Source organism: Mus pahari, chromosome 2, assembly GCF_900095145.1.
Source record: "Mus pahari chromosome 2, PAHARI_EIJ_v1.1, whole genome shotgun sequence".
NCBI classification, from domain to species: Eukaryota; Metazoa; Chordata; class Mammalia; order Rodentia; family Muridae; genus Mus; species Mus pahari.
In genome coordinates, this window is record NC_034591.1 from 74,752,225 (window position 1) to 74,774,676 (window position 22,452).

A 22,452-nucleotide genomic window follows, 5' to 3' on the forward strand; every position below is an offset into this window, starting at 1 on the left:
ACAACACAATCTTGTAGGGGAAAAAGGAAAAATTCAACAATATATATGTCAGAAAACAAACCAACCGTTGAGGAAACACCCACAGACAGAAGAAATGCAAAGAACAGGATGAGATATCTTGAAAATGTAAGAACGCACAGCAGTCCAGAGGAAACAGGTCAGTGCTTCACGGAAGAGCACCCAAGGGTATGGCATGGAGCTTGTAAAATGTGGTGATGAAGCTGAATGTGTGACTCCCTCTTTCAGAAGAGCGAGAATGCCTGGCCCGTGTCCACAAGGGCTATGCTGTTATTTTGACATATACCCCAACAGTCTGAATACATTTTTATTAAAGGCTCTCTGGTCCCATTGAGTTTTCCCATGTGAGCTTTCCAATTTTAAAGCTATCATAAAGATCTGGGTGAGCACTGCCCCTTCATGGGTTTCCTGATATGCTTTGGCATCTGGGTTAAGTCAATTAAAAAAAAAAAACTTTACTGAGTTATAGTCACTGAACCCAGTTCTAGTCCAGTGGGTTAACACTCCACCTTCGATAGGCCAAAAAATCCAATATGGTTATTTCCACATTACCTCTGGCACATTTTCATTGCATTTGAGGGTATGGGTATATGCAAGCAAACAAGGTTTTCTTAGTGAGGAAACAATGTTCACATATTAACTAATTCACACACTCTCATAATTCAAAATGGAACCACTTCCATATATCAATCTCATGTGAGTTAGCCATGATTTACCCATTGGCCACAGACTGAATATTTCTAGCCTGATAGAGTATCTTTAAAAAACTATATCAAAGGGAGAATATGAAAAAGGAGGGGTGAATATTTACAGAAAAGCCCTCAGTGAAGGATGAATTTGTAGTGGGTTGTCCTTGTACACACATCAGAGTCATAGCTGTGCCTCTCAAGTTCCCCTTGCCTACTCCTCACTCCACTCCCCATCATGGAACCTGGGAATTACTCTGGAGCCCATGTAATGACTGCACAAAGGAGCCTTCCACATAAGGACAGGACACATGAGCTTAGGGTAAAGGTGGTGTGCATATGTAGACAGGACCCCATGAACACTCTGAAAAGAACACAGGAGAGTTGATGCTGAAAGGTTCTTAAGAATATTCATCCAAACCTACTCCAGATCTTTTCTGTTCCCTCAAAAAAAAATCACATACAATATAAAAGACAGGAGAATCAGAAGGGCGATCTTATTAGTCCCGGGCAGCAAACCAGTTGGAATCAAATCTCATGGGTTTGTGACTGTTAACTCCAGTCCTAAATACTGCCAGACTGTGTGTACAATTTCCGAAAAAAATACATACAGAAATTATGATACTATTATTTTCCAATTCAAACAAAAGTCATAAAAGCAAGAGTGTCAGCATCATTTTATGTCCAAAGCCCATAGTAACTAGTGTGTTCCACAGCCAACATGGTAGAGACTTACTCCTCAACGTCGTATGGCAATACTATTTAGAGGCAAAGCATTTGGGAGGTAAAATGGATAAGAATGGGTCACTCATGACTACATGACTACATTAGTTAATACTCCTTGAAGGTGTCAGTAGCTTTAAAGTAGAAAGACTAAAGCTAGCATACTTGCCATGTGATGCTCCCACCCAGTTACGATACAAGGAACTATATCAGGTGCTGATGCAGGCTAATGTGTTTCTCAGTTCTAAAACCATGATCTAAATCAATTTCTATTCTTTGTACATTATCCTGCCTCAGGTATGGTATTATAGCATCAGATAATGAACTAAGGTTCAGAAAAGGAACCCATCCTTAGTCACTTGAGGGAACAATGGAGAGATGTGATACTAAGTACTGATTATGGGGTTAGTGTCCTCCAAGCCCATGTTGTGTCCTCCCCTTTGTGAATGAACAAGAATTAACTGGGTCCTTTTACTAATATGAACTAACAGTGACTTAAGTCTGTCATCTACATTTCATGGACTGACCTAGGGTCTCATGTCTTAAAGCAGGTGATTGGGTAGCAGCTCTTCTCAAGGAGAGGCCAGCATCTGTGTCAGACAGAAGAACTAATCCTAAGCCTGAAGACCTCTATCTTGGTGCTGTGCATTTGTTTTAGTTCTTTTATCTGTTACATGTACACATTTGCATTTTTCTTAAAGCAATACATGCTCATTAAAGACTGTCTGCTCTTACAGATATCATGACGCTGGATTGAAGGTGCAGCTACATTTAAATGTACTTGAACAATAATTCCTAGTGATTTCTTGACTCTAATTTGCCACATCTTTGTTTTGAAACATTGTACCATGCTCACCCATCAAAAGAGACAACCCACCCAACCCCTGGGGAAAAAAAAGACACGAGTCAGAATAACCTCTTTGGTAACTCACTAGGCCAAGAGGGGGATGGGGATTAAATGATACTCAGTCAAGAGACTACCACCAGGAAACACTTTTCTTCATCTAAGCAGAAAGACCTAAGACAGAATGTATTTCATGATGTCTTAAGAATCAGAAATTAGATAAAATTAAAACATTACATATATAGAAATTAAACAACTGTGAGAAGGTTGTTTAATAGCGATATCCCCCAATAAAGATATCCTCTATGGTCTTTGCCAGAGAGGTGCCAAAATATTTGATTCCCCAAGTATCCAGATACCAGCCATGGGGAGCGGCAAGAGACATCGTACCTGTCTAAAGAACTCCTCCAGGAGAGACATGGTCCAGCGGTGGTGCAGGTCCCATGCTTTCGCAGGATGACTGATGTCTGCAGTGTGTAGCATGAGGGATAAGGCTTTCGGCTTTTCAATTCTGCAACCCCAACACAGGCAAGCATATGGTGACTACACACTTCAAACACCGGAGTTCAAACATCTTTAAAATACCCTCTGTTTGCCCTCCTCAAACTCAACTAGTACCGAGTTGAGGAAACACCTATTTGCTTCCGAAGTCTGCCATCATGTTACTGAATGAAGAACTTTTTGCTTCTAACCATTGCCACCTTGTTAGTGAATGAACATGTCAGTATTTAACTTCTCATTTAACCAATTTATAAAATGCCTGCATCTAGATTTCAAAAGAAATCTAAACAATACTTTCTTTAGTTATCTCTACATTTAGCAGACCTTTGATCATTTAATTACTAACAGGGAAATGTTGCTAATTTGGGACAAAGTGGTACCATGTCTTATATTTACTCTGATAAGCCTGTACATAATTGGGAAATGCTGTATGATGCTCAAGCTTTTTGTTCCAGACATGACTATTTCCTGAGATAACCCAACCATTGTCCTGAAGGTGATATGTTTTCAATGTATAGAATGTACAGACTTGAGTTCAAAGCCCTATGAGAGCATCACAGGCAACTCACGCTTCTGGTTGCTGCAGGGCTGTCTTCATGGCTTTGATTTGCTGGAAATGACAGGACATATCTGTGGCCATTACCATCTCAATAACCAAAGTTCGAAACTCCCTTTGGAGGGCACCAGTGGAGAAAAGGCAGGAAAGTAAAGAAAAAGAAAATCCAAGTTATTTTTTGCAATATTTGGTCTAAATCAGTTCATTGTTTCAGGCATTTCAAATTTAATGTTAGTCTTTGCAGTGGTCAGAACTGAAAAATAATTTATTAAGAATATGATATAGGGGGCTAGGAGATTGCTCAGAGATTGAGTTCAATTCCCAGTAACCACATGGTGGCTTTCAAACATCTGTAATGGGATCTGATGCCCTCTTCTGGTGTGTCTGAGGACATAAACACTCAGAAATTAAAAAAGAAAAAAAAGGAATATGAAACACTGAGAGAGCTTGCTCAGTGTTTAAGAGCATTTAATATTCTTGCAGAGGTCCTGAGTTCGATTTTAAGCACCTACATCAGTTAGATCACCTTCTTGTGTATTTCCTCTCATGTGCATGTGTGTGCGCGCAAGTGTGCACGCGCACATACATACACACATGCACACGCACAAAATTTATAAAGAAAATAAATGTTTACAACAGAATATGATACCTCTGTCATTTGGAGAATTAATGTACAGGGAAAGTTGCAGTGGTGCTGTGGTGCTGAAATCTGAATTGAAGGGTTCACTTCTCAGATGGGCATCCATTTAGCAGCGGATGGGCATTTGGTTCATTCTACACTAGTTTAGAGAGTACAGCACATCTGAGCATCTCTGTGCTTGTTTCTGTATGGACATGACCTCAGTGCTTTAGAGCAGATATCCAGAAGTACAATGGCTGCTGTGTTGGGCTCCTGAGCATTAAACTGTATAAAAACCTACCAATCCTTTGCAAAACAACTGCTTAACATCACAGTTTGACAAGTGTGTTAAAGTTCTAGTTTTTCGCCTTGCCTTCTGTTGGCTTTTAACTCTAGCCTTCTACTGTGAATGCAGTGGTGTCTAACTGTGATTTTAATTTGCAAATACTATTGGCAAATATCTCTCATGTATTTTTGCCATTTGAAATTAAATTTTAGGAAGCTATGTTTTAATTATTTTTACTTTTTAAAAAGAGGGTTTTACTTTAATAATTCTTATTCCTGAATTGTCAAGGTTCATTATGCTTCTGTATACAAACTGCAGTAGAATACGCACAGTATCCACACTTCTCTGGTTTCTTAGCTTACATCAATTCCAAAAAGTTTAATTACATCAATTATATCAATTCCTAACAGTTTAATTTTCATTAAGTTAAATTATTATTTTTTAAAATATGCTTCTCACTTTTGGTGTTCTAAGAATACCATGTGTCCTGAAGGTATTGATGTGCCTTGCTGTAATATTCTTGCCACTACTACCACTGTGCTGGGAGCAAACTCAGAGTGCCTACCACTGGGCTGCGTTCTGAGCCAAGGAGCCCTTTCACAGTTTACATTCTATTCTTCAGTCTGCAACTTTCCCAGCTGAGCTGTTTCAGCCTGTCTAGATTCTGTGCTCTGTTTTATGAGAAAGTTTGAGTTGATTTTTGAGTATGGTTTAAAGTAAGATTCAAAGTTACTAGATACCCACGTGTCTTAACACCATTTGCTGAAAATATTTTCCTTTCCCCATTGAATTGACTCAAAAACCTTGGTCAAGAATCAAGGGGTAAAAAAATCTAGAGAAATTTCTAAAGTGGTATGGAGCTTGCCAAACAAGCACGAGGAGCTGTGTGCTGGGTGTAACAAGACACGTTTGTAACCTAGCACTGAGGGAAGAAGGATCTGGACAAGAGGATTCCCCCAAGGACTCCTGGTCAGGTAGTACTACTAGGTGATAAGTGACCCGCACAGGTTCAAGGAATGATCCAAAAAAAAAAGAAAAAAGAAAAAAATCTGGAGCACTATAGAGCTCTGTAGAGGAGAACATCTAACATTGACCTCTGACCTTCACACTAAATGAGCTTTAATTGGTATACAAAGTGATAGCTTTCAGTTTGGCCCTGTGTTCATGACTATCATGTTTCACTACTCTTAGATTATTTTCTCCACCTCGTTCCTCCCCCATCTTCTCTCAAAAGAGACACCATTCTACCTTTATGTCATATGTGTGCTTATATAATTTAGGTGCTGCAGACTCATAAGTCCACCTTTCTCTATGAATGCCATAATTTCCTTCTTCTTTGGAGCTGAATAAAATTCTACCATAGGGGCTGGCAAGATGGGTTAGTGGCTGAAGGCACATGCCGCCAAGTCTCGTCACCTGAGTTTGATTCCCATGGTGAAAGGAGAGAACTTGGTATATACTTCGGCACTCAGGCACTCACCACTTCTCCCACCAAGATGGGTGTCCAGGATGGATCATAGCTTGGCTCTTGTGAACATGGTTACAGATAAAAGTTAGTGTGCAGGTGTCTCAGGGCTATACTCATGTTTTTCTTTATGGGTACATTCTGAAGTAGGAGAGATGACACATATACTTGTTCTGTTTTTAGTTTTCCTAGAAGTTTCCATGCTGACTTCAGTGTGGAAATCCTTTATCTCCTGCCCTGTGCAAGAATTTTAAATGTAACGTCCTAATGGCTAGCTGCTAGCCTGTTAGTTTTTACATCAGCTTCATCTTTAGTAGCCTTATACGACTCATGAACAGTTTTAGTAGCTGCAATAATAGTCTTAAGAGTTTGTGTGCAGTCAGACTTCGTTTGTTAACAGAAACACTTTATACAGTTTAATTTAAGATTAGGCATCCTAATCTTGTTCCCAGTCTTCAGAGGGAAGTGTTCAGCATTTCACCACGAAAACTGTTAGCTTTACACAGCTGCCCTGTGTCTGTCTGGAGATGCTGTATGCTCTCTTTTGTTTCCCATTTGAAGAGAGTTTGTATCTGATAAGTAATGATGTTTTTCAAATTTTGGGGATATACCTATTGAAATGACAAAGTTCTTTGATTTTTGTAAATATTTTATGGTTATGTTTTTGTTTCATTTTGTTTGCTTGCTTGCTTATGGCTGTTTTAAATAAATATCTTACTATATGGCTCTTGCTGGCCTGACATAGCTCAGTCTGGATTGGATTCCAGCTCAGGGTCCTCCTGACTCTGTCTCCAGTGTGCTCAGATTACAGGTGTGTAGCAACAACATTTGGCTTTCTTTGCTTGCTCATTTGATTTTAATATGGTGAATTATTTTAATTTATTTTTGAGCTCTAAATTAACCTTGAGGTCTCAGTGATAAATTCTCCCTAGTTGTCAGGTTTCTCCAATGTGAATGAACATTTCATTCCTCCTGTGCAGATTTTTAACAGTAAATTCAATTGTTTTAATAGATACAGAAATATTAAAAATTATTTGTTATAACTTATGTGAGGTTTTATAAATTGTATTTTACAAAATATTTATTTTTAATCAAAACTGCCAAACATAATTAAATATTATTGTCATATTTTCTTATATATTCTTATATATTTGAAATATGTAGAATCTAATAGTGACAATATATGTTCTAGCTCAGTCAAGTTAGATGCTTATCAATTTTGTTTCTCTTTTCAAGGAACTAGATATTAGACTTGTTAATTGTTTGTAATTTTATGGGTTTCTTCAGTGAGATGGTTATTTCTGTCCTGATGTCTACCATGAATTTACTATTCTTACTTTAGCTTCCCACAGTTACTGTGTTTATGTAAAGATTTCCCAGTAAGATGCTCTGATTACTCAAATACAAGATGCTTTATGTGTCTCCTTATTTTATTTTCTTTGAGACAACATAGATGGTGAGTGCACAAATAGACTTCACTAAACTATTTTCAAAGGACTAATTTGGCTGTATTTACATTAATTCACCCATATGGTTTGAATCACTTGGTTTTATAATGTACTAATCAGAGACCATATTCAAATGAGTTAAGCTAATCCTGTTATTTATGGTCCTATTATTCATACACCATCACCAGTAATGCAAGGCTGAAGCCAAACAGTGTGGATGTGCTTCAAGGTCAACAGGTCTGTTTTATTCCAGGCTGCAGACGTTCAGCTGCTCTGACCCAAGTAGAGACAGAAAGGACAAAGGAAGCTGAAGTTCACACAAGAAAGGAAACCAAGCATCCCTGACTGGTTTTGGACAAAATTGTATCCAAACAAAAGAAGAAAATATAAAAACAAACCTAAAGCTAGAAGTGCTATATCTACTCTTTAGAAAAATGTGAAAGGCCAAGTTAGCAAGCTTTGGGGTACTTTATGTGAGAGAGCAGTATGCAGCTTAGATGAGGTGTCTTTCCTCAGCAGCAACACGCCCCATCTGTCCACATTTCCCTCTGTGGCTTCCAAATCTGTCACCTCATATTACCTCCAGTCATCCTTTGAGAGGTTAACCAGAATATTCATCTCGTCGTCTTCCTGCAGAAGGCGGTAGGCTGCACTCAGGTGGTGGTTCTCCAGGACAGATCTGTCATTGTACAGGATAGCTGGATCTGACCTGAACAGAGAGACACACAGACTCCTTCAGGGTGAGACACAGCTGAGATTCCTTTGTCTTACTCTGACCAGTTATGGTATGCTGCCATTCTTTCCTCTGTTTACAAATCATCTTGTGCACATGCCATTTCGGTCACCAATAGTTCAAACTAACACCACACATTATCAGTAGAAACAAGTAAGGCACTTTACTATCAATATGTGGATGTGGCATGTGTGACACCCAATCTGAGCCTGCTGAAACCTGCTTTATAGTCAGACCTCAATTACCTGCACCAGTCACAAAAGTGACTTCTTAAAATGTCAGCGGGGTAAGCTTCTTTAGGAATTTTAGAATAGCTTTAATCTTTAAATTTGTGTTTAATTCAATGAATCCCCTGGTGAATTTATTTTAGTTGTAATCCTCTAAGTACATATCACCTCATGATTACTATCTGCACGCTGCCTCCGTAACTTGATCTTAAATTGCTTTTCCATAGAAATGTCACAGAGGGATAGTTGAAAGCAAAGAATATCATTTTTATATATCCTCAATGATTATTCTGTAGTCAAGTGTTACTTAAGTCCAGGATGGCTCATGGCTCCAGATTTGTGAAAACTTGGATTGTCAGTGTTCACTTTTACCTCAGAGAGGGCACCACACCTACAGATAAGAAGTGTCTTCTTAGAGTCCCAAAACAATCAAGACACAGGACTGTAATAGAAGTAGCGGTCCTTCTGACAGCAAGACTGATACCCATGAAAATAAGATCTACCTACTGCTAACCAAATCTTGGGCTAAGTCTATTGTACCTTCAAAGTCTTAGGCTTAACATTTTCGTCTATCAAGGGAAAAGGGGTCTGGCCCACCGTTTTCTAAACAGGGATTGCTTGTGCTCAAGTGAATTGGACAAAGCTTTACTGAGGACAAATGTGTGAATGTTTTAAGTTCATTCCAATGTTAGATATTAGTAGATGTCTACTTTGTGGTATTCCTATTTACCTCCTATGATGTATAGGTTTTCCACTGGGTTGACTGGATTTGTTCTTGGTCTCCAAGCAAGCTCCTGACAATTGCCCTACCCACCCCTCTTCCTTAGTCAGGTGTGAGTCACTGTGGTCTCTGTTCTCCAAATGAGGCATCTACCCATTCTCCTGGGGACGTGACTAAATTTAAAGACATTGGAACAGATGACAAAAAATAAGCTTCCAGCAGCCCAGACTTCTCTATTTGGAAGGAAGCAGTGAGGACTAAAGAGGGTAGCTTAAGTCCATTACTTTACTTCCACTCCCTCTTCTGACCACAGCACAGAAAAAATTATCTTCTGTACGCCCCAGGGAAGGAAAAAGAGGAGAGCATAGAGCAGGAGACTGGTATCTCGCCAGAAGCTCAGAGACCAGAGGGTAAGAAGGCACCAGTATTGTTAGCATAACAGAAGCTCTCCAAAGACTATCTGAGCTTAGTGTCATCATTTACATGATACCTGGGGCTCTGGGCACATGTACCACACCCATTGGAAACAGCTAGGGTAGGCACAGAACATACATAAATAATGAGTAAACATTACCATAGTGAAGAAAGAGGATCCACTTTAGATCTGAATAAAATATGAGAAATGGCAGCAGGTGGGTTTTTTGTTTTTGTTTTTGTTTTGTTTTTTTTTAATGCTGTGTATTCAATGAAGCTGCCCAGGTTCATATTGTGTTTATAAACTAACTTTTCCTAAATTCAACCATATAAAAGGAAAACGACAGGCACATACCTTGTTGACATCTAAAATCATATCCCCGCCCCCTCCTGCCTATTTTACAAACATTTCAACCCTCACCGAGTCTGAATGTGGAAATTGTTGGTAGTTCCAGTGTGTTCATAGTCATGGATGGCAGCTGAGAAGATTATTGCAAAGATCTCCAGCTCTGTCAGCCAGTTCTGAAAGGGAGAACCACAGCAACCCCATCATCTCTCTTCTTCAGACACTTTCAGCACATGTACAACACACCCACACATTTGCCTTCTACCCTGCAGCTGTTTGCTTTCTTACACATAGAAGTAGCATGGGCTCTTCCCCACGGGGGCGACTGTGAACTTGTGGTGTGAACACAACAGATGAGGATTGAACGAACCATTTCTCTGATCTGACTTTCCAGAAAGGCAGTGACAGTCAACATGAAGAGCCTTTAAAATCCCTTACCACATATTCCTCCAACTTTAAAGTAAAATTCTTATTTCTCTTCTTTCCCTTCCTTACCCCCCCTTCCCCTGAGAAAAATTTAACACAATACCCTCTCTTTTTTATACAGATATCAAATTTTTTTTAACACAATGGCAAACACTAAGAATAAAAAACCCTTATGTCTGAGTACTGAAGAAGTGTCCTCTACAAGATGCATAGACACATACGTAGGGATAACACTGTTTTCTTCCTTGTGTAAACTAATTTGCAGGGCACAATTCCATTCAAACCCATGGTTCAATAGTCTGTGAAGTATGTCCAAAAGTAGCAGAATTAGCAACATCTGGAAGATTCTACAAATCTAAGCAAATTCTTTGGTTCTACTCAATCCCAGTGGATTGGGATCTATGTTATTGCTCAGCAATTTTTACCTTACCAAGCCTTCCAGATAATCCTGGTACACATAGGGGCTTAAGAAATACTCTGTTGTTGGACATTCCCTTAACTGAGTCCCACTGAATGTACTCCATGATATGCAAGATGTACCCCTTGTACCCTGAGAACCCCTTGCCAACATCCCAGCATAGACAGAATAACCTTTAGGTCTTGGCCATATACTCTTGCTCTCTGCTATAGTATGTCACTGGTTAAACTAATGTTTACCACATTCAGCATGCTTATTCCAAGCCCTCTTGATTAGTTTCAGCTATTATAACTTCTTAATCAGGTGTGATATAAACCAATTAAATATGAACACTAACATGAAGTTGGAGTTTCTATAGAACCCAAGTTGAATACATTGTATTACTGACACCATGGCTGTCAAAACATGTGTGACAACTGTGAATCCACAGAAAGATGTGAAAAAAAATTAATCATCTCCACTCAGTTTGTGTCCTGTGGTACTTTGATTTGCACTCTTGGTCTCCAGTTGGGGGCACTGTTGGGAAGGTTTGGGAAGAGTGGCCTTGTTAGAAGAAGTACATCAGTGGAGGTGAGCTTCAAGTGCTTAAAGACTTGCACTATTGCTGGATGCTCTGAGGCTTGCTGCTGTACCTTTGATCTGCTCTCATGGACTCATCCCCCCAGAACTATAAGCCAAAATAAACTGGCTCTTCCTTAAGTTGACTCTGGTCAAGGTATTTTGTCAAAGAATCAGATGAGTAAGTAATGAACTTTGTGAGTATTTTTAAGGTCCCACTTTATTTTCAACAAAAAGAAGTCAAGTTTTCATAGGGCTGGTGGGAAACAGAGTGAGAATTCAAATCATCCAACTTAGAAAAGAGTACACAATGAGTATATGAGATATATTTGTATGACTTATGTTCATACAAAGTAGTTCATAATAATCATTCATATTTTGTAGTTCTCCACTTTAAGTATTTCTTTCAAATAATTGTTAATTTTGGTTGTTAACTAATAAAATTCCTGAGAATAATTGCGATCTATGAAAAATGACTTTATTATGGTAAAGAATAAGGATTGGGTCACAGTTCATTAAAAATATTTGTAGTAATTTGTAGTATGATATTCCAAAAAACTTTGTTTTTACATACTCAAAAACATCCCTGAAAATTATAAACCAAGGTTTCAAGGAAGGAAGGAAGGAAGGAAGAAAGAAAGAAAGAAAGAAAGAAAGAAAGAAAGAAAGAAAGAAAGAAAGAAGGAAAAATGGAGAGACTTAGGGGAAAATTATTGAAATAAGATGAAAAAGCTATACTTATACATAAGTGAAAGTGCTTGCTGTCAAGCCAATGGACAGGAGTTCATTCTAACGGACAAGAGTTCAATCTCTGAGACCCACAAAGGGGAGTTTTCCACTGACTTCCATACATGTACACACAGTGCACATGCCCTCTCCAACTGAATAAATAAGTAACTGAATGGAATAAGATATAGATGAAAAATGATTGCAGGAAAACTGCAGCTGCCTTTCTACGTATGGCAAGGACCCTGTCACCTTCTCACTATAAGGCTAAAGGTGCAGCAGAACCTATCCTGGGTGCTTTCTAAAATACTATTTTTATTCTTGGAAAGTTTCACTTATACAACATATTTTGATTATATACACCTACTATTTCTTCCCATCAATCTCCCTAGGTCCTTCTACCATGTCTCTCCCTGTCTATTATGTCCTTACCTTAAAAAATTATTTATTTGGGAACTGGAGAGATGGCTCAGCGGTTAAGAGCACTGACTGCTCTTCCAGAGGTCCTGAGTTCAATTCCCAGAAAGCACATGGTGGCTCACAACCATCTGTAATGGGATTTGATGCTCTCTTCTGGAGTGTCTGAAGATAGCTACAGTGTACTCATATACATAAAATAAATCTTTAAAAAATTATTCTTACTATATGTATAGAGTTGTTGTTCCTACACGTGTGCCTGTGCAGCACATGCACGTTCTGCCCACAGAAGCAAGAAGAGGCCATTGGATTGACTGAAAGTGGAGTCACTGAGACTGTGAGCCATCATACAGATGCTGGCAATAGCCTGGGTCTTCTGGAAGTGCAGCTGTGCTCTTCACCACTGAGCCATCTCTCAGGCCCCCATATCCTCTTTTCAAATGTAGAAACTCATGTATCTTTCACACATCCATGAAGAAATTAGCTGAACAGCTGTTAACCCCACTTTACAGACTGAGAAAATGAGGTCAGCAGATCCACTGAAAGTCACATGTGACAAGCCATACAATGTGTCTTCAGAATTTTCACCTATAATCTTTAGGTTAAATTTCCTTTGTTTATACTCCATATTCATTTCAGTTTGTGTAAATTTATGTGTGTTTAACATCATACCACATCTCTTTTTGATATTGTCCATATATATCACATTTCTTTTCTTCTATTTTTTTTTCTTGATAAAGGGTATCATACATAGCTCAAAACTCACTATGTCATCTAGTCCGGCTCTGAACTCACAGAAATCTTTGCCTCCTGAGTGCTAAAATTACAGGCTTACACCTCTGCACTTCTCTATACTGATGCCTTACTTCCCTAATAACCTATTTTCACATATCTGCTTTTTAGCCATTTCATGTATACAAGGCTTGTTCTAGAGCCATACAAAATCAATGTCATATTTTAAAATACAATGGTGGATGGGAATTAGCATAGTGCCTAAGCAAATCCAAATCACACAACATTAGTAGTCCAGGCAGCAGAAAGCCTTAAATAAATAAATAAATAAATAAATAAATACATACATAAATAAAACAAATAGTTCCCACATAACAAATATCCTGCACACTTCCTCCCTACATGGACATACCATCAGCTATTCTTAGTCATCACTTAGCTTCTAATAAACCCAAACAGCAAGGGATCAAACAAGCACACAGAAAAACCTAAACTGTACTTTTGAAACTGATTTTAAAGCCCGAGCCTTGTAATGATCAGTAAGTTTACTGGCTTGGGGATAAGAAACAGGGAAGATGATATCTGGAAGAAAAGGGGAGGGACATAAAACAGTTTCACAGAGTCCAGACATCAAAGATGAGCCTCAGTGATGGGGAGAGTGGAGGAGGGCGTCCAGTAGACCTGTCCACTGGAGTAATGAAATGAGCCCCTGGCCTGAGCAGACTGGGGGCTCAGAAACATTGGACATTAAAAGCCAGAGTGAATGAAGATTGTAAACCAACCCAGTAGGCATTAGTGTTTATGTTCCAAAGAGTAGCAGAGCCAGCAACACTCTAGGAAGAATACTTGTCTGAATAGAGAGGAAGGTTCTTACAGCATGTGTAAACAGCATGGGGACAGAAGCCATGGGACTTAGAGCTGAATTACAGTAGGTACTGATAAAGAAGTTATCATCAATAGAACAACAGATGCTGCATGGCCTCCCAACACTGCACCAGTACTCAACACTCCCTGGGTAGAAACAGATGGCATCCTTGGTAAAAGTAAAAAATGGAAAAGGTGGAAGAAGATATTTTGAGGAAAATTTGATTCATATTTTAATATGGCTCAAATCTCCTTGTCTTTTCCAACTTAACTACTGTAATGCAGAGGTTTTAAGTCAAAATATAAGCAATCAGAAATTTATGTTCCACAATTTTGTCCCAGGTTATCTGACTGTCATATTTGCTTATCTTCCAAATTCATCTATCACAGACAATTCACTGGCAGAGCTGCCTTGACACCTGGAGGTGGTAGAATTTATAATTCTGTGGCATGTGTGGCTCAGAAAAGCAAGCTGTGTACTTAGGTATGTGGGTGGGTGAGAAGAATTATATACAACAGAGGAAATGTGAAGGAAATGGACATGAGTCAATTTCCACTTCTACAGGATACACTACTCTAAGTAAGTTGTGATTCTGCTGTGTGAACAGCAACTTCTATTTTTACATTATTGTTTTATTGCTTCCTTCCCAAATCAACACAAAAAAAGATAGTTGAAAAACATCTCATGTACATACCATACCCACATCCATAGAGAGGGGAGAGAGAGAGAGAGAGAGATAGAGAGAGAGAGAGAGAGAGAGAGAGAGAGAGAGAGAGAGAGAGAGAGCAAGTTGTAGATCATTGAAAGAAGGATGAGTAGGGGCTGGAGAGATGGCTCAGCGGTTAAGAGCACTGGCTGCTCTTCCAGAAGTCATGATTTCAATTCCTAGCAACCACATGGTGGCTCACAACCATCTGTAAGGGGATCCAATGCCCTCTTCTGGTGTGTCTGAAGGCAGCTACAGTGTACTCATATAAATAAAATAAATAAATAATTCTTAAAAGGGGGGAGGGGGTGAGTAGATAAAGTGTTTGTAATATAAACACAAAGGCCAGAGTTCTGTTACCAGCACCCACAATTAACCCCATGGGTGGTGCCTGCAATCTCAGGCCCTAGAAAGATAGAAATAGACAGATCCCTGGGGTTCACTGGCCAGCCAATTCAGTCTAATTGTCAATAGGAGATAATGTCTCAAAGACCAGGTAGGTGGGTCCCAAGGAAGAACACCTGAGGTTGTCTTCTGTCCTCTGCATGCTCATACACACACATGCACCTGCACACACACTTGGGCATACCTGCATACTGAAAATAAATGAGCACAGTACACCCCTGGATATGATACCATTGATACAAGTTAGTGATAGCTTGTATTAGCATAAATGTTCCAGAGTCTTTCTTTCCAACGGATGAAGCTATTGGATTCATATTTATATCCCACAGGATAGTGTGCATGATAGGTACTAAAATATGCGGACTGGATGAGCTCAGAGCACTACTCTGCCTCTGCTCCAGCCTACGCAATCACCTTCAAGTACACACCCACGGGGATTAGGAGGTATGAGGAGTTCTCTTTCAGCAAAGGTAACTGGAGAATTATGGTCCAATACTTCAGTGCACGGCCACAGCAGTCAGACACGGGGGAATGGGGAGATCGCTCATTGTTTAAGAGTCCTTGCTTTAGCAGAGGACCTGGGTTCTGTTCCCAGCACCCCCATGTCAGTTCACAGTTCCCTTTTATTCTGGCTCTAGGGAATATGAAATGCTCTACTACACGGGCACCAAGCATGCAGTCAAACATGTATACACATAAAATTAAAAAAATAATAAATTAAAAAAGAAGAAGTCAGACCTGAGACCAGCTTGGCTGTGTCACTGTATTACTTGGCTAGAGTCACCATAACCGTAACAAAATATCACAGGAACTTATTTTTCAGGGATAGGAGCAAATTTCCTCAGTCTGAGCACTGCTTTACAGGAACATGTGTTTTATTGTACATGGCATGGTCTGTTTGCATAGACATTGGAGAAAACAATGTGCAGTAGTTACTTGTGCAAGCTTTCCATTACTGTGACAAGTGCCCAAGAGAAAAGAGAAAAGTTTGATCTCAATTCATGTATCTGAAGGTTCGAACCCATGAATGACAGACTGTTGGTTAGAGGTGGTAACACAACATGTAATATGACAAAGCTGTGCCCTTAGTGGAAGAGCAAGGGGTCAGGAAGGAAGAAGTGAGTTCTGGGTTTTCCATTTAAAAGATACCAATTCTATTTGTGTGGGTGTGGCCAAGCCCTCTCCACATAATACTATCACCATGGGTTGGTTTAACCAAGTACCAGCTTACCACAGTAAGTGCTCGATAAATCTTTGAGTATATAGTTTGAAACTGAAAAATCCATTGTTGTATTTCTCATTTTCTCACTAAAATCACCTATTTTATTTCTAGAGCTTAGCATTTGTTTTAGCGCTAGTAAAATAAGAACTACCTGCCTGTTACATACAGTTTCTTTTCCAAGTTGCCTTTTCTAACAGAGCAAATATACATTTTATATAAATTTCAGACTTGGGTTATCAAGTTACACATTATTTTTTTAAATTGGATTAGTATTTATTATTTTGAGGAAAATTGCCATCCATACAATATAATGGTGTCTCATTTAATGCACAATATATTACTCCATTCATTTAAACGTTAGGTTTGAGCCCTTGGAATTTTACAGTTTCCTTTTTTTTAGTTTTGGAGTTCTTTATAGATGATCGTACATTTTTTAATCATGGGTCTCAGTGTGGACAGCTCTGTGTCAGTCCGGGTCTTCACAGGTCTGATGACGTAATGTATGCTCTTCTGCTTCAGTCTACGTCATCATGAGTCTGTGTGGGTGTGGAAATCTCTGCTTCCCTCCATGTGTTCATGGAATTATCATTTTATATGGTTGTTGGTTTGAGTAGAAACTCCATTACAACAAACAAGTTCTCTTTGATTTGGGAATGGCTTCTTAAATTGTATCTTCCTAAAATGAGCCACTTAATAAAAACTAGAATATGATGACTTTGAAGGAAATTCTACAATAATCCGGTGGTATTAATACATTCTAAGTTGAAGAAGAAAATACTCAATATTTTTTATTTTTTATTTATTTATTTATTTTTTTATTATTTTTTTTTGAGACAAGGTTTCTCTGTGTAGCCCTGGCTGTCCTGGAACTCACTTTGTAGACCAGGCTGACCTCAAACTCAGAAATCCGCCTGCCTCTGCCTCTGGAGTGCTGGGATTAAAGGTGTGCGCCACCATGCCCAGCTAATAATATTTTTGATACTTTATTTGTAGTCATCTTTAAGGTAATATCTTCCTCACATTTCAGATGAGAGGAAATCTGGGTACAGAGACTCAAGTGTTTTATAACTGGTCACAATATCTCATAATAATTAAGCAGGGATTTATATCTCATATATCTAGCTGCAAAGCCTCCTCCTTTCCCCTGTATTCCACATTTTAATTCAGTACAGAGCCACTGTACAGAAAAGACATGTGTGCATGAGGTTGTGACTGACTGTCAAGCCCAGTCTTACTTTCACAGGCCTGAATAGACCTGTGAAAATAGACTGCCATTCTCTTAACCCAGAAAATCATGTAAATCAAGAGGTTTAAATCTTTGTTTGTTTTCATTTTGAAAACAATCACAAATGTCCCAGGCTGCCAATTGTGTGCATATCCAAAGTGCTACCAGCATTTGAAAGATATCATGCTAAAGGAGTTGTGAGTGCTACTCCTGTGACAGTTTTGTTAGTTAGCTTGTTTTGCTTTGTTGTGCCTTTTTACTTTTTCTAAGTGATCTATAGAAAAATACTCAGCCTCCACGCCAGTCCATAGAATAGGTCAAGAATCAATACCAGTGGAGTCATAAGCTGTGTTCAAGTCCACACAGTGGGGCTGGACTTGTGGTCATTAACCCACAAGCAGTGCTTGGTTTTTGCTGTGTGTGTTCAAAGGTGCAGACAGCACATGAGAGCTTATGGGGTTAGATGCAGATTTCTAGTTGCTGAATGTACCCAAGTTAATAAGACATGTACCATACATACATACATACATACATACATACATACATACATACATACTCATGGCCACATTAACCCATGCCACACTGAGATGATCCTCACTGAGAAGAAACAGGCTGTTCCTAAGCTAGAAGAGAGGACCTCACAGAAGAAAAAGATGCCCCAGTGCAAGCTGCTGAAACAAAAAGTTTGGTACATTATAAATTCAGATGTGAAAAAATAATTTCTATAGGTATTCTAAAGGTAATCGCAATGTAGTATGGAAACAATGTAGTATGGAAATGCATGGAAAGTATTTTATTTGTTAATTGTTTTGGGGATTTTTTTCTTTACCACCAAACCTATGCACATTACAGTCAATGGTTTATATGGAGGTAAAAAAGCAAAGTAGACTGGTCAGATGATTCCGTGGACAAAGGTGTCTCCCGATGAGCCCTACAAGCTAAGTTCAGCTCCTGGCCTCTGCAAGGTAGAAAGAGATAACTGATTCCTATAATTGTCTTCTGGAATCTACATACCTATTGTAGTATATGAGAACTCTTTCATACTCACACACAGTAAACAAAGAAACAAAATAAAAAGTTAAGATTCAAAAGCACAATCAACTTGAACAAGCGAGTTAATAAAATGCATTACAGAAAAGACATCAGGATCCATTTAAAGAGCTGAAAGGTGGAGTCATAATAATATTTCAAATGATTCAAAGTAGAGATTGACCCTTAGCTTTACAAAAAGCATAAGATGTAAATAACCAAAATGCTTCTGAAAAGAGTTAGTAGTTTAAATCAAATATGAGTTTGAGTAATGGTAGACAACTCTACTGAATATAATTTCAGAATCAGTAAATATCATTGTTAATTGACAGTTGCCATGAGTCAAGATGACCACCCCATAGGTGGAAATATGTACTTAGTTCTATTAAATAATTTTTAATTGGTTATAATCTATTTTAATGGGTCCAGAACAAGGAAGAACATTGCAGAGAACCCCCAGGCTCTCCATAATGCTCAGGGAGCACTTCAGAATGCTCCAACATTCTCCATAGTGATCAGGGGAGGTTGAGAAATAGGGAGTTCACAAGGCAATGCATTCTCTCCAGGTTCACTCTTATCACAGCTGGAACACTTTCCATCACCAATGGGAGTCCCTGTCAGTACTTACTGCAACTCCTGTCTTATAAAGGAGGTAATGCACAGTCTGTGTGACGTCAGCTGCATGCATCAGGTTATGGTAAGGATTTTTGTGCTTGCTGTAACCCACTTCGAGGGCCTCCACAAATGAGACAAGTGCAGAAATGGGTATCTGAAAGAGAACAGTAAACTTTACTCATTAAAGACAGGATTATCTTATGAGAAACACAAAGGTCCCTGCCTTGCTTATTTTGAGGGCTATTGTAGATCACAGGAGGAAGCCACAGTGTTTCATAGTTAATAAAATTCCCTGGTAAAACTGTTAGATACTTTTGAAGTCTAACATTAGATCCCTGGGTGGAGAACACTCCATCTTAAAAACTGCCAAAGAACTATACATATTCATCTCTAAGACAATGTGTTTAAAATATAAGCCGGGGGGGGGGGGTTGATGTGTAAGTATGCAACCCTGTTATTGGTGACTCCTAAAGTTCCATATTTCTTTGTCATTTATCTGTTTTTAATCTTTTTCTCCAATCCCAAGAGAGTAGAGATGTTATACAGGTGCATACAGCCTTTATTCTGAGAAAAGTGTTCCCAGCACCTATGTTTTCTTGAAGCCTTCTGATGTAGGTACAATGAAGGACAAACAACACTGCTATAAGTTATTTATGGTCATGCAGAAAGCACCTGACTCAATACAGCCCTTAAGAAATGATCGACACTCTCTGTCCACAGATCAACATTTGTGCAACCTGCATTTTCCAGAGACTCATTCACAAGATGCATGAAGTCTGAGAAGATCAACTGGATAGAGGTTCCCTTGATGACCTGGCCCTGGAGATGATTTAGTCTCCTTATTTAAAGCAAGAAATTAATCTGAAGCATGGGTGACTGGGAAATACCAGTGCTCTGTCACAGATGATAAGTGAGAGGTTTGTGTGAATGAAGCATGAGGTGAGGGAAAGTTTGTGGAAGCTGTTGATCCTACTCTGTCTCCATTGCTATCTTTCTGCTAAGACTGGTCAGTAGTGCACATAATTGTAATGAAATGAGACTGACAGGCAGCACCTATGGGAGACTCTGGCTACTGTAGGCACTGCTTCTAAGAAGATAGGTCTCCAGTCTCTGCCTTCCAGCAAGATTAACCAGTCAGTATGCAAAGGAAGGAGACCTCCAGAAATAAGAAACTACAGTCCTACCAGAATGGTATCCACAGTTACCCATAGCAATTTCCTATCTATTTAAAAGGATTCCCTTAGTCTTGACATTGAAGTCACATAAAGATGGACACATGTATGCAGTTTAACTTTTTAATGAGGTGCTGACCTTAAAACGGCTGATCAGGTCATAACGTGTGAGTAATTCATAGAAAATAAACTTCAGTGCATGATCTCCACTGGCCTCATTGAGGGAAAAGACATCGAAGGACCACGTGTCCACATCCTACAGGAAGAAAGCACTATTAGTTCACATCACCTATGAACTACTAATTGATCCACATTTGAGTGCACCTAGAGACCATACTTTCAATTAAACAGCTCAAGACTCTAAAGACTCTTAGTTGCTTTCTAGTGTGGTAATACAAGAACATTTACTGTTAAAAACAATATCAAAGACATTCATTATCTAACAGAAATATTGGTAGGCATTATGGCTGGTAATTTATCAAGCAATTCTTAGGTGGTGTTAGTAGTTACATTGTACACATGAGAAAATGGACAGTTACCTAATTCCTCAAAGGCCTGTTGGAAGCAGATGCTTGGGACACATAGCCTTCTACACTGGGGTCTCCTCTCAGGTTCCTTCATTCAATCCCATCAGCTACTAGTCTGAGTTCAAACCAGCTGGGGCACGTAGCTCATGTAAACTCTCTCCAATCCACTAGCATCCTATATAATGACATCCTCTGAGCCCAGGGCTGACACTATTAACTCATTTAGAAGTGTTCAGAAGCATGTTATGATACTGAACACAAAAATGGATTGCCACTTACACTTCAATAGCTAAGCTGAAACCCAAGAGAAAACACTCATTTCATGAACAGAAAAAGGCTTTCTGGAGCCAGGAATCTGGTAACATATTTCTCTAATTGGTATAGTGCTTTGGTGAAAGAAGTAAACGGTAAAAACTGGACTGGATGGCACCGTATATGCCATCAAGTTCCTATTTGTGAACAAATACTGGCTGGAGAATCAATGAAAAAATTATCCTATGTGCTCTTGCCACAACAATACCAGCCACTTGTGGCCATAATAAACAAATGTGTATTTAAACCATAGTTAAATCATCAGGCATTTGGTTTGCTCATCATATCATGGGAATTCCTTCTGTAGTTAAAGGATGTGTGTTGACCTTTTCTTAGTTCACAAATACCGAAAGCCAGGAGTTGACTGGTACCTCAGGCATCAGAAAATGAGGAGGAGCATGAAAGGCTCAGTGTATCCTAAGATGGCCCTCTAATCTCATCTCTGTGCTCCTGTCTCACTAACACTTCTAGCCATCATGTTCAAGACCATTGGGGATTCTCTCACGGAAGCTAAACTTGATAAAAGCAATCATAAAAAGGTTAAAAAACATATGCCAAAGAATCTCAGTTGGATTCTTTCTATTTAAACTTGGTGGTGAACTAACTTCCTTTAGCAATAATTAACTTCCCATTAAAATAATGAAAGCTGTGATGTGAAGTGTTAATATACAGTCCTCAAATCCCCCAACTCTAGAAAAAGTCATACTTCCCCCAGTGTTACACAAGATAGCCTGGGAGGCACAAAGGGTCCATTGTCACATGGTAGCAGAACTACTTAATAATCTCACTGCCAATCTCTCATGTGACCTTACTACCTACAGATAACACTTGTAAACCCAACACATCTCTGTGATTTTTTAGGGTACATACCTTAAGTACCCAGTGAGGATTCAGGGCATAGATGCCAAAATTTACCCACAACCTGGAGCTTTGAGTTATAGCCTCCAGTCTGAACCAATAATGAGAAAGACAATGACAGCTCCAGGAAATGAGTATGGGAGTGGGTATTCACTCAGGGCCTTCATTTCAAGGAAATCTTAACTGTTATTCTTGAATTTTATTCTTACTCTAAGCCACTTAGAGACTCACTGATAGTACTAATTGAGGAGGTTGTAAGCCTCTCAAGGATCCTAAGCCTGGAATTTACATTTTAATGAGAACTGAATTTAAGTGTCTTAAACATGCTTTCTCTTTTACCAAATTTTGCACAGGGACAATTGCAGTCAAGATAAGACAACATCCCAATTAGCACAGCCTACAGGAAACTGGAAATTGCTAACTCCTCCCATTTAAAGCTTATCCAAGGGGCTGATTTCCTGAGTTACAGGACAACTGTTCTTCTAAAAAAACAAGTCACTTCTGTGTATCTAGAACCCCACCCCAAAGGGTAGAATACAGTGAAATCAGAAGCTAATATAAGTGGAGACAATACCAGTAGTGGCATGTGACCCAGTCAAAATTAGACCATCAGTTGTTAAGTATTCTCTTATTTCGATGTCATTTTATGCCA

At 39.0% G+C, this 22,452-nt stretch overlaps 1 protein-coding gene across 8 annotated transcripts in view; it reads right to left on the minus strand.

Annotated features, from left to right (window-relative positions):
- The window catches only part of Pde1c (phosphodiesterase 1C), a 446,341-nt gene that overhangs the window by 81,181 nt on the left and 342,708 nt on the right, over positions 1-22,452 (minus strand). For all 8 annotated transcript variants that reach the window (XM_029534988.1, XM_021191845.2, XM_029534984.1 and 5 more), the window contains 6 exons: positions 20,243-20,359; positions 18,945-19,085; positions 9,663-9,763; positions 7,727-7,855; positions 3,342-3,443; positions 2,662-2,782 (listed from right to left, as the gene is read on the minus strand). In XM_029534988.1, the coding sequence (XP_029390848.1) occupies positions 2,662-2,782; positions 3,342-3,443; positions 7,727-7,855; positions 9,663-9,763; positions 18,945-19,085; positions 20,243-20,359 (711 nt within the window). The remainder of the gene's footprint in view (positions 1-2,661; positions 2,783-3,341; positions 3,444-7,726; positions 7,856-9,662; positions 9,764-18,944; positions 19,086-20,242; positions 20,360-22,452) is intronic.